Below are 12,900 nucleotides of genomic sequence, written 5' to 3' on the forward strand. Positions count from 1 at the left end.
TTTGTATCTCGGTAGTACATCTAGCTTCAGTTTAATATATTTTAGGACAACATCCCTCGCAATACGCAATAAAAGATTGCCATGGCTGTGTTTGCCTCGTCGACTTACTGAACCCAATCGGTACGCAACCATACAGTGCACCGTGTTATTTGTCAACAATATATTATAGCCATCAGCTACATATTTAAAAATAACTAGTATATCTTGCACGCTAAACCACTCATTAAATCATCCTGCAAATATGATATACCATGCTTAGGAACTTTTATCTGAAGCATGAATCCTTACGTAAATATATTAATATTTCTTTAGGATACCAATTTTAATTCGGACGTGAGAAACTAAAGAAACTGAAGTGACCGGTCAATTTTTTTGCAGGTTAGTTCATTTATTTCGCAATCTCCTCGAGTATCTTGTGCATCCTCCATGGCAGGTTCTCGATCCAGAAGTCCTTGACGAAGGCTGGCATCAGCTTGCCCATCAAGTGTGCCACCGTCTTGACCACATCCCCCGCGCCTTCCAGCTTGACGTCCATGGTCTCGATCCACTTGGGCGAGACCCTGACCGGTCGAAGTGCCACCTTGCCGTCGACTTGCTCAACGTCGAAGCCAATGCAAACTTTGACGTGCTTGGCTTGGGTGCCCAAGAACCCCGTCTTGCCACCGCAGTACTTCCAGGGAAGGGACATCTTCATTGGCACATGCGAACCCATGACTATGTCCACGACCGGCTTGCCGTTCTTGCAGAACACGCGAACAGTTCCGTACCGCTTGAGATTGGCGAGGCCGCTCAGCGTGATGTCACCAACCGTGAAGCCGGAGAGCACTTCGTTGTGTTTGGTGGCGTCGTGCGGACCGGAAAATGAGTAGTCGTTGGGAATCTTGGCGAGGAACTGGTCGACCAGCTCTTCCCAGTCTTCATCCGGGATTTGGCATTTTTCTGCCCAAGAAAAAACGTGGGTTGGACATGTAAACATACGCAAGCTCTTTTTTTTTTCTTTTTATTAAGCCTCCGAAGGTAGATTCTACGGACGCCACAAGAGGGTTTCAGAAACCAGTAGAACAGCAAATAGACTAGCGGTATTACCTTTGTACGGGTGTCACACGGCACACTTTCGATCACCATCAAGCCTAGTCGGGATCAACTTTATCGGTCGCGATTGGCTCGTTTGCGCAATCTGCGCGATGCATCTGATCTCGATCAAGAACTTGTGATCTAGATCGGGCTCTATCATGTGCGAAATTGGCCAGTATTACATTGGTATCAAACATAATACAGCCACCATCGCCCCAGTATGTGCGTGTGATGGCTGCCTCATTAAAGGAGAATAATTTTTAAAAATGTATTCGCGCCTGACATGAAAACAAATGCTCATTATGTAGTCATAATCGATGTTAATATTGATTGTTAAAAAATTCATCTCCGATGACCAAATTCCATCGAAAATGCGGAAAAAAACAATCTACTTCAAGTGCGCTACTCAGTTCTACTCAAGCAAAATTATGGTTAATGTTTTTCCAACGACATCTCATTTTTAAGAATGCTAGCCACGATCTCTACATTTCCGAACAAACATCAACATACTCCCTCTGTTGGTATAAGATATTCATATATATATTTGCCTGCTTTTCAGCTCATTTACATGTCAGCATACGCATGAGTGAAACCTTCAGTCAAAATGCATACCTTTCCTAATAATACGGACAATAACGCTTGAAAATAAATGTTAGTGAGCAAAATTATTTCTAAATTTCATCAGTGCAACTATATATTTTGATAAATATGCAAGAAAATTACTATATCTGCATGCGATGTGGCCATTTCGTGTTTTTGTCCTTGTTATTTATATTTCTGGTAATAAAACTGTTTTTTTTTTGCCTAGATGTTGTTGGTTCTCAATACTTCTCCAGTATTTGGAATGGCAACGGAATCGGGAAAGGAAATAGTCAAATGCTGCTCATGCGTTTAACCGCCACTAGATATTTTAACCAAGTTTTCTTTCTTTAAGTAAAGCACTGTGTTCCATTTTCCAAAGTCTGCATTTCATTGCACTAACTCGAAAGAAAACTTTCAGAACATATTTCTTTTTCTTTAACTTATCTGGGCTTTCCAATACTCTCAATGACAAAATAAATTCTAATGCCAACATCAGAAGAGACGTATGCATTGGAACACTTCGGTGGATATGACGCTAATTGTTTAGCAAACAAACTTACCTGGAATCGCTGCAGCACTTGCTGCTAGCATGCAAAGAAACAAGCCCACTAGATAACTCGACGCCATTTTCTTCCTTCACGAATCCTGAAATACCAAAACATGTGTCTGAGATTTACTGGTCACTTTTGCGGGATGATCATAACAGATATCTTATTGTAGGTCGCTTTTGATGTCATCGTTTCATGCATAACACCCTATCGGCAGATATCCTAAATAAGGGATGTCTGTTACAAAAACAGTTAGACTTCATAATTCTTGAAACTGTTGTATAGGCTGTACTTGTATGCATAAACGCGTCGTCTCGAAATTACATTTGGTGCGAAGATGGAATTCGCTCTTTAAGTATACTCAGCATCACGCCACTGTTCAGTGCAAACGATGCAATACTCAGCTACATGAATTTTTGGGTGGTGAGCTTTTTATAAAAATGTGAGAGTGGATAACCTTTTTTTCTTCTAAAAACCGAGGCAAGAATTTTCCAGAATTTCAAGATCTATTTATCACATTTTATTTATTCAAAACGCGCAATAGCGACGACTCATTGCACTTTTAGCCAAACCGTTTAGCATGGGGTCTAAAGTTGAGGTATATAGAAGCAGTTAATACGAAAATGAATGTAAAGTCATTCATTTTCAAACAGATTATGTAGCTACTATTGAACTGCATTACGGCAAAAATGTAATATCGATGAATCCTGGAAAAAAGGTATTAATTTAGGCAGTTTTTTCACAGTTCCTTCGCATTACCAAAATAGAGATCCTACATATAAGGTTTACATCTCTTAACTCGTTAATAAAAGTAGTAATGCAATTATGTGTTTACATTTCGCTTTGTTTACATGTTTACATTAATTATAATCAAAACTAGAAAACATTACTGCTCTGAAACATATGACTAATATGTAAGTAGGGTTTTGATGAAACCCTCCTAGACAGTGTCATAACTTTATGTAAGCTACAAATTTGTATAGCAAATGTGTCTTCTTGAAGTTTCCTAATAGATGCAGCTTACAGTGATGCGTTACCTATTTCGGTGCCAAGTACGCATTTGTGAATGTTGTGCTTTCAATTTCTATCTCCTAGCAAATTTCAGAAATTTGGGACAAGTTAAGTCTTAATTCAAATTTCTGCTCATATCACGTCAATTTTCTTTCTCAAATGCGACATGTTTATCCCAAATCTTCCAAAGAAGTTCACGTACCAATGTACTTCATCGTTTTGCCTGCATCTAAATAAGAAAATCGGAGTAGGCCTCGACCTAAAGCTTGCACTTATGACTTTATAACCCAATTTGAAATATACCCCAAATGTACCAATATACCAATATACCCAATATACCCAAACCAATATACCATATACTGATGTACCCAATACCAATACCAATATACCAATACCACTAGACCCAATATACCAATATACCCAAGTATACCCAATTTGAAATAACTAAGATAAGGAGCGGCTCCCAAGTTCACTGTGATCCGTAGCTAAGTGGATACGGCATTGCGGGGATGAGGTCGCAGGTTCGATCAATGGGGTGGGGGGGATGCAAAAACACCTGTATACCATGGGTAAAGGGCACGCCAAAGAACAACGGGTGGTCAAAATTGATGCGTAGTTCCCGGCTACGGCATTCTTCGTAATCAGATAGGGGTTTTTCCACGTAGTAAACACAACACAATTAGTTCATACTCATTATTGTTGGGTTGCTTTGGTATTTTACCATTTCCTGATAGCACAGAGCAGGTAAGTTACAGTTTTTTGGTTCGTACGAAGCACCAATTTTCTGCGTAGCAGCAGCTCTCTTGACTTTGACTCGTATAATACAGTTTCTATACGCTCTGTAGTGTATTGACTCCACCAAAATTTAGAACGGGTATGGACGCGTAGTGAGGTCGGGCATGACCAACTGCTGCCGGAAATTCTAAAGGTCTAAATTCTAAATTCTAAATGGCCGCAACAGTGGAGCAAGTTGAGCGCTCACCTTGCGTTCCTTTCGCAGTACTCGGAAAGCACGTACAGCTGGATAGATGCACGCCGAACGCGCAATAACCGGCTAAACGGGAAGGTATCGCCACTTACTCGCAGTTATCGTTTATATACCCGGGAAGCCTTGAAGCCTATATTTAGAAAGGAGCATCAGCAGCCCAGCCGGAAGGTTATCCGAAAGCCCGTGGCACCTAAATCGAACTCTAATGGCTCTCTCCGCGCGCGTTCGGCGTGCAACCGTGCCATTATGGATGATCCGCGGAGCCACCTTTGCCAGTGGGGTGCAAGGACAGGGGGACGAAAAGATCGAGCGGGAAGGCGCCGCTCATTCGAATCACGTATGACTCGAGAAGTGCGTGCTGTTTGAACCACAACAAAAAACAGCTTTTCCAAGGTCGTGAGCACCAGGTAGGAAGGAATACAGTCGGAGACGCTACAACTCCTTTGGTAGGCAGCGCGGAAAGTGCATGGTAGCTCGTAAGATATAATCACTGCGGTTATCTAAGGTAAGATGACATGGTAGCGATAGTATGTTTCTGTCTCCTTTTTTTGTTGTTGTTGAGCAAAGGCGAAAGATTAAACGCTGCGTGAGCCATTTCTCAACGCGCGTGTGCCTAACCAAGCAGCGGGCGTCCTTTAGGTACAAGGTGACCTTTTTTTGTTGTCGCTGTGACTACTGCGGACGAACTTTTTCCATTTTCAGTGCTCTACATGGGCTGTAAGCGTTGCAATCCTGAGGAAAAAGAGCGTCGCTTCAGTGAGATTTAAAAAAAACGAGAGGATTAGTTTAAATGCCGGTAGAGCATTTGTCATACCTTTTCTAAAGAAAAGCATAAAAAGGACAATAAATGAGGTCAAGCAAACAGTAATACGTTTCTAACTCTTGTCTTTTTTTTTTAACTTCCCTTTTGTGATCTTTAAGCTTGTTGTGGAAAGAAAGTGCCAGATTGGCATTAGGAATACCCGTTGAGGGTGACTTCGTGCCACAGCCGACATGAAAAGGAAGGCGCACGACATACCCCGTGGCGTGTCCCATTGTTGGCTGTAAATCTTCTTGAGTGATTATTAAGACGAATCCACGTTTTCGTTCTGCTCAAAATAGGCAAAATAGTCCGTATGTTGCCAGCTCCGGTACGCAATAAGCAGAACCTACGGCTAAATTAAAGTGCGATATTTTCTTTGCTGTACACTGACCTGTGGCTTTTCTTTTACTTAACCCTGTGGACCGCCTACTTAGCTCACCATGACTGGTGCCTGAATTAAAATAAGGTCTTCTCCTATTTAAAATATGTAGCAATGTTTTTTGTTTCTTTTTGCGGAGGCCGTTTTGGCTCAAGATTATTCTGTGAAATAAGTTAATAATATATGCGATTTTGCGCGCGAGTTTTGAAGTGTGCCGTGTTGGAAGGTTCTGATGCAATATAGATCAACTTATTCTCTTTAACGGTCATCAAAATTATAGATAAGAAGTGCTGTAGATTTGTGCTCCGTTCATCTGAATGCGGGTTGCCTATCGGAGACACGAAGCCTCCACCACGTCCTCAGCAGTATACAAGGTCATGGCAACTAAGCCACAGTGACGGATCAATTATATAATTTGAATGAAGTGGCAGGCCCCCCACGCTGTGTCTCTGCAAAGGGCTTCTCGGTGTTCTCAGAAAAAAAAATGCGGCAAACTGGGCATAAACGAGCGCGCTTGTTCGCGCCACGTTTGTAAGCGAGCCTTCTCACCGCATTAGCTTTACAAAGAACAAAAATGCTATATATATATATATATATATATATATATATATATATATATATATATATATATATATATATATATATATATATATAACGGCTAGGATATTCAAGTAAATCACGTTTTGCAGTACCACTAAAAAGCTACCCTTACTGCGAGAAGAGGCTTTATTAACCAAGGAAACTTAAAAATCTAAAGGTAGGTTGGCAACATGGCTTTGGACTTCGTGCCCCGGAGCGTTCTGCTCTGGCTTCGTTTGTGTTAATTGCTAAAGACGAATTACACGGTATTATACAGGCGCCCAAGTGTGACCTAATTTACTGATTTTTCTATGCAAATTCCAATAACAGTCTCTTGCGTATATTTGACGCCCTATCGCAGTTTACCATGTTTGCGGGCGCCGACAATGAATGAGGCTTTCTCATTTGTCGCATCCGGTTACAAGTGAAGCGTAAAGGTAGCTTTTTGCATCGTATACGTCGTTCAGTTATGACCTGTCGCAAGTTTCTCCCTTCATGGGAGAATATAAATTGAGTTCTACTAAGCTTTCCTTAGTTTGTACAACAATATTCTGATTTGAAGTCAATGTTCATGACCCTTCATAATCATCCTTTTAACGTAGAAAGGTTGCTTCGACAATGCCTTAAGACATCGTTACAGTGATTAGCCCTCAAAACTTTAATGCCACTTTCTAGTGAAACTGGCATTTTTTGTGTCTATGTGTGAACACTTTGTCTATCGTCACGTGTTAGTGTGAAGTCGCAGCTTTTTTTGTGTGTGAGCTGCATTTCTTTTTCGATATTGACAGTTGTATTTTACGTAAATTTACGAAATGTGCTTTGTTGTCGAACAGTTTCTTTGCTTTTCATATCACCTCATGTTACTATCTCTCGCTCATTGAAGCATCCATTGTTTGTGGAGAAGCTAGCGACAAAACGGCTGCTAATGTTTACAATGTCATTAGAAAATATATCTCCCAATGGCATGTTTCTTTATTGCGCCGCAGTAGCCCGACCACGCTTGGAATATTTGAAATCCATAATACTTGCTTATGTACAGACGATGAAGTTCTGGCCCAATATAAGAAAATTGAAGTGTAACTTTCGTCTACTTAATCCGTCATCGCAAACGTATTTATATATAAAAAAAGAACATTTCGGAACGAATATATTGTTTGAACCATTTGGCGTTTCTTTTATTTGTCTCTTAATGGAAGCTTTATCATCAGAGAATAGTGACTGAAATGACCAGTATTAGTATCTTCGAGAGAATCAATGCCATTATAAAACATTATTTGCCATGTACCGGGCCATTGTATTTGTTGCATCATGCACACAAACAATGATGAACTTATATATGAAGTTAAGGATTTGAAATATCCCATATTATAGCCTGAAATTATTTATTCGAGCTTGAGGATCCTACAAAGTCTAACTTTTATAGCGATCCACGGTAACTCAGTTGGTGTGGCATTGCACTGTTGCGCACCGGATCACGGGTTTAATGCACGCCGCGTCGGTCGCTTACCGTTGAAGCGAAATGAAAAGACGTTTATGTACCGTGTACGGTGTAGGTTGAAAAAAAAAATAGTCCGGATTTCTCTACTATGGCGCACCTCATAATAAGATCATGGTTTTTGTATGTAATAGCCGAGAAATCATTTATTCTTTTTATTTCCACTTGGCACGTAGAAAAAGGAACTTGTGAAGATGACTATTTGCATTGTAAGCTCTAGCATAGAGATTATTCGGGTGTTGGAGAAAGGAAATTGATATTCCGATAAGTTTTGTTTTGCTGGAGAACATACTAGTAAACGTAGACCTGTAATTTTCTTGTGGTTCTCTAAATAACCTATAAAACTTTAAAATATTACACATTGCACTCATGAGTGTAAAATATTCAATTTAATTTCCACATTTTTCTTTCGGAAGATAACTTACAGAATTGTAGGCGATGTTGAATACATAGTTATAACGGTGCCATTATTGTATTTTGGTTCTATGACATTTTTGCGTAATTCGGAGAAAACAAAATTACCTAACTTTAGTTTTAAATATGTAATTTTTTACAAGCGCATTTCCGCGCACATAGAATACCAACAATGCATGCCTTCACTTGTCTACGAATACAATTTAACTGAACATTTATTCCTCCGTCGCTGAGGATGCTAAACAGTACAACGCAAAGTTGAGGCCTACTCTTTTTCGCTAAGCCTAGAGAAATGTCCTATATCTGAGTTAATGAAACAGATGGCATAAGAAAGTAATCTTAAACTTCCCCCAGCATTCTGACATACCTTGTCAACTACGCTAATATGAGCAGTACATTCTAGAGATTTTATGCTTGAAATACATACGAAAAGATGTGCCGCTCAAAGGGAATGAAGAACGCGAAATGATATTACTGTCTGAAGGTATAAAACCATTTCGACGGCTAGTTCAGGCGTGTTCACGCAGATGTCGGTGATGACGAGATTTGTAACTCGCTGCCGAGAAAAACCATCACCTCGACGATCTCCGCTGCCAAATGGTTCCCGATCTCGGCAACAATAATCTGATAGCGTTGGAATGCGAAAATGCGTTCATGCATGCTAAATGGCAGATATGAATATCAAGACCTCCCACCCCCCACCCCCCCAACTACCGAGGCTTTAACGACAGGAAAGCTTTAGGAGAGCTTTAGGAGAGCTTTAACGACATCAATTTCAATATTATACCTTTTAAACACGCTGTACGGGCATACACATACAATAGTCGGGCTGCTTTTCTGGTGATTGACAACTGCGGCATTATCAGACAGATGTTTGTACTATACACTGACCAGCTTGCAGTGTTTCGTGTTCACAATGAAGAATCATGTTGGAAAAGACTTCACACCCATTAACAGCGTTCTTTTAACTCTCGTTTACTGTAGCTACTGTCCTTGCAGAATTTCTTGGTTGATGTTTCTTTGAGCCACAGCGTGGGAATATGTTTTACCGTTACTTATGCGAAGTAAAATGCTACTGTAGTAGAATAATCTTGCGATATTCTTTATCAGTGCTAAAGTTCCCACACGATTATTAAGCTAAAATAGCACTGTAAATTCAGAAATCACTCACTCGCCCTTGTAATATTTTGTGGTCTGCACTAATGTCCATCGGTATTAACTGATACTCACAAATACTCACAGTCCCATGAGTTCACTCTTAAGACAGTACGCTGGCCATTTCTTGGTTTGTATTTGCTGCGTAACAGATGTTCCGAGTTAAACATTAGGAACAAATTTAAGCTAAGCATGAACGCCAACGTAAATGGGTAATGAACAATACTACCTCTTTTGAGTACGCTACTACAGAATTTCCCAACTTGGAGGTGTTAGGATGGGAGCGCACCCTTAGCAAATCTAGAGCAATAGACCCATCCACAAGTGATTACTTAAAAAAATAATAGCATGATACCGGAGCCAAATATATCACAACCTGTGGCGTCCAAGCGACTGAGAATAAATAGATAAAAAAGAAGAACAGTAAGTTACAGTAATCCTGATTTACTTTAGCGACTTTTTTGTTGCCCACACTAATCCCTTTAAATACAGTTTTTTTCATCAACAATTGAAGTCTGTAAATCACTACCGGGCAACATCCGTTCACTACCACAGAAACAATTCAGGCAAGCTTGTTGATAAATGTTTGTATATTTGTTGCTCATCCCACTCCTGCAATAACCTCGTTGAGGCTGAAGTATGTAGAAATAAATAAATAAATAAATAAATACATAAATAAATAAATGAATAAATAAATGTTGTGTCTTCGAAAAGGGAAACCACGAGTTTCACTTAGGCCACTCGATGGTAGTAAAAGATGTCATTGCGGTCGCCGGCCTGAATGCCGCCTTGAAGAAATTGGGTCCATGAGCACTGCTTCGCCAGGTCATTAGAGCGATCAACGCAATCGCAGTACGCTGTGGACAGCTGGACTTTCCTCAGCAAGCGGTCCTATGAAGGTAAATATGGAAGCTGAGGTATGTGTGCCGGAAAGAAACGCAAGGTATTGGCCGCGAGTTAGCGTTCCATGTCTGCAAAATAAATCGTACTGTCTAAAAAATGCGGGGACAGCTGTGCTGGCAATGTCCCCTTTTGCGGCCCTCCCTCCCCCCTCCCCCCTTAAAAGAAAAGAAGCAGTGGCGCAAGCTCTCCGCTGCAGCCTACAGAAAGCTTGCGAGCGGCGCGCAAAAGCTGCAGGGTTGATGTTATAACACACCATTCAGTAATGTTTACTTTTGAGACACGAGTCGCTTATGGCAGTCCCTTATTACGCGTCAAATGGGACACTGACCAACCAGACAGCGCGCGGTTTGCATAGGTTAATGGGGCATAAAAGTTATCTGTTGGACCAGACGTCATCTAACCTATTCTGGCCTTGTATATGATGCTGCTGCGCTCCGGCACGTTTGGGTAGCCTGGTTCTTTCCAAGTACAAATAAAATGTGACACGTGAAATTGCAGTAAAGTTTTATATTAAGAACTCGCTTGGAATGTCCATTGAAATACCATCTGTCGTACTGCATGCTGTACATAAGAGTACCTAAATGTGCAATACTCAGAAGCCTTTTGTAGCATTTCACTGTGTCTCGTGCCGGTGTTCGCGGCTTTCTTGTGAGGTTGTATATTTCATTTCCACGAAAACCTAAGGCTATAGTCAGCAATGTGCCGGTCTTCGTCTTATGTTTCTTTTGAGCGGCTTCCTTCAAGAATGAAATGCCAAATCGCTCACCAAACCTTTTGTGTGGTGGTATACAGAAGTGCCTCGGCAACTGCTCGAAAAAAAAAACTTTTTCACGTACTACATCGGGGCTTGGCAAATGAACTGAGACACTGCTTTTTCTGTGTGTGCCCCACGAATAATTCTTAGTTGTCTCATTATGAGTGTCCATTATATTAGTATATACGCAACGTCCTGCAAAACATCTACACTGATTACGGAATTAAACGTGACAGGGAGCATTTAGTAGAACCCTGCATAGGTGCTAAGTGCTCGCGTGTGCCATGTCATGTGGCTTGGAATCTGGTCACCAAAGCTGACGTGAATTCCGATCTAAGTGTTCGCGCTGAAATTACAACGATGTGACACGAACTGCAGCCGGTGGAAACGAAAGTTTGCGCTTTTTCTGGCCCTAAATTTACGCGCTTCCCTCTATGAGAACTGTATCTATACACTGCCTATAAAACGCTAGACCTGATTTAGACTAAACTTTCCGACTTTGCACTTGTGCGGCCCTTCGTCACAAAAGTCTAACTTAATAGACACAATAAATTCACGAATTTTTCAGACACATCACTTTTTTAAGCAAATCATACAATAGCAAACAAACATTAGGTCAGTCGATGGATTCCTCTAAACTTGAGCGACTGCCCACTTGTATAGAAGGATACATGACCGTACTGTCATAGTCGCAGGCGCCGTTAGTTGTGGGGATGCTAGCTGTGCGAAAAAAGTAAGGTAAACTGTAGGCTAAAGAAGGCGTGTCGGCAGTTGTTGGGACTATCACGTTCAGATAGAGCCAGCTGGCTGATTGGCATGTAAGAACACTTGCTTATGATGCGCCCATTGAAATAACTGTACATTGCGTACAACTGATTGGTTATCTGTTTTAGTGTGTGTGAGTGTCTTGTGGACGATACAAGCGAGAGATACGTATTTCTGATTCTTCAAGCATACAGAGCGAATGACTGACTGAAAAGAAAGTGAAGTGGACATCCGCTATCTCCGTTTAGTTCCGATGCTTCAGCCAACTCTCTGCAACGCAGGTGGCAATATCTATGCAAGAAGACGCCGCCAAGTTTTGAGCAGGCAATACTGTTTTGAAATGGCGAGAATACACCTTCTGTGACGTCTGGTTCTTTTTAGTCTGAAGAGTAAAATTTCTTGTTTTGAATATTTGACATATGCACATGGGAGGTGGAATGTAGCCAATGAGGGAATGCATAGGGTGCGGATGAGATAGTAAACATCGACAAGTAATTAAAACCTAGTTGCTGTAATTTTTTTGTTATGTCGTACAGAACGTGACGGTGACCTCATATCTGGGCGGCCGTTCCAGTCTGTGCTGTACTTTATTTAATGACAGTATTTCAGCAGATATTGTTTTCTTTTCTTTCTCACAACAAAGCCATTGGTTACATGTTGCATTGCTTGCGTTCCATGATTCGCGAACCGTTCAAACACGAGCGAGTTGCATCCTCTAGTCGTACAGTCCAAAAGGCTTACAACGCCTGGAAATTATAGTACTATACCTGTGATTTGGATTTAATAGTTCTAAATTGAGTTCTGGTTTTAACCGGTAAGCCATGAAAACTACGTAAAAGTTTTTTTTTCCCAATCCTTAATGGCGGTGGTTGACCAGTTCGCGCTCCGGTAGTACACACGAGAGAAGGGTTGAACTTCCATCACCACGCCAGGTCAAGGACAACGGGGGCATCTTCGGTCGAAGCGTGCAGTTTATTAGGTATGCGCAGCAGACACATAATGTGGCTGCGTTTGGCAACAGTCCCTGTGTGGTTGGTTTTCCATAATTATAAGCGAGAGGCCCGAGCGCTCAGCTCATAGCCTCATACATTCATAATTATTAGGTATATGTACTGTCTGCAACAGCCCTCTGCAATGAAGCTTTCGCTACTTCAATGGCGAACAGATGCCACAAGCTCAGCGCACGTGATACTAGCACTCGCAGAAGACCAAATCCCTTTAATGTCACTTGCAAAATACCGCCTGTATAAAATAAAATGCGTACTCACTACAACAGAAAACGTATATATGGTATTTTGCATGACTTTTGCAAGGTTCCTCAAATATAAGCAGCGCACTGCATTTCCATAACCAACACATTTTACTCGTGAGTAACGCCGAGTATCTCAATAAAGTAAACAATTGGATATATAAAGCCAACGCATTTTGTATTAAAGGTGCTTGAGGGTGAT

At 41.1% G+C, this 12,900-nt stretch overlaps 1 protein-coding gene across 1 annotated transcript; it reads right to left on the reverse strand.

Moving 5' to 3' along the window:
* Positions 1-367: 367 nt before the first annotated feature.
* Positions 368-4,306, reverse strand: LOC142587640 (uncharacterized). Its single transcript, XM_075698803.1, has 3 exons — positions 4,198-4,306; positions 2,217-2,301; positions 368-939 (listed from the first exon to the last, which is right to left on the reverse strand). Exons 2-3 carry the CDS (start codon positions 2,281-2,283, stop codon positions 389-391), a joined length of 618 nt encoding a protein of 205 aa, XP_075554918.1. The 5' UTR covers positions 2,284-2,301; positions 4,198-4,306; the 3' UTR covers positions 368-388.
* Between the last annotated feature and the right edge of the window lie 8,594 nt (positions 4,307-12,900).

Source organism: Dermacentor variabilis, chromosome 7 (genome assembly GCF_050947875.1).
Source record: "Dermacentor variabilis isolate Ectoservices chromosome 7, ASM5094787v1, whole genome shotgun sequence".
In the NCBI taxonomy this organism is placed as follows: domain Eukaryota; kingdom Metazoa; phylum Arthropoda; class Arachnida; order Ixodida; family Ixodidae; genus Dermacentor; species Dermacentor variabilis.

What these genes read in the sequence shown, in the direction of transcription:
- LOC142587640 (XM_075698803.1), bottom strand. Translation starts at nt 2,283, where the DNA reads ATGGCGTCGAGTTATCTAGTGGGCTTGTTTCTTTGCATGCTAGCAGCA. An exon ending in AAGTGCTGCAGCGATTCCAG is followed by an intron (nt 940 to 2,216) that starts GTAAGTTTGTTT and finishes TTTCTTGGGCAG; the next exon opens with AAAAATGCCAAATCCCGGAT.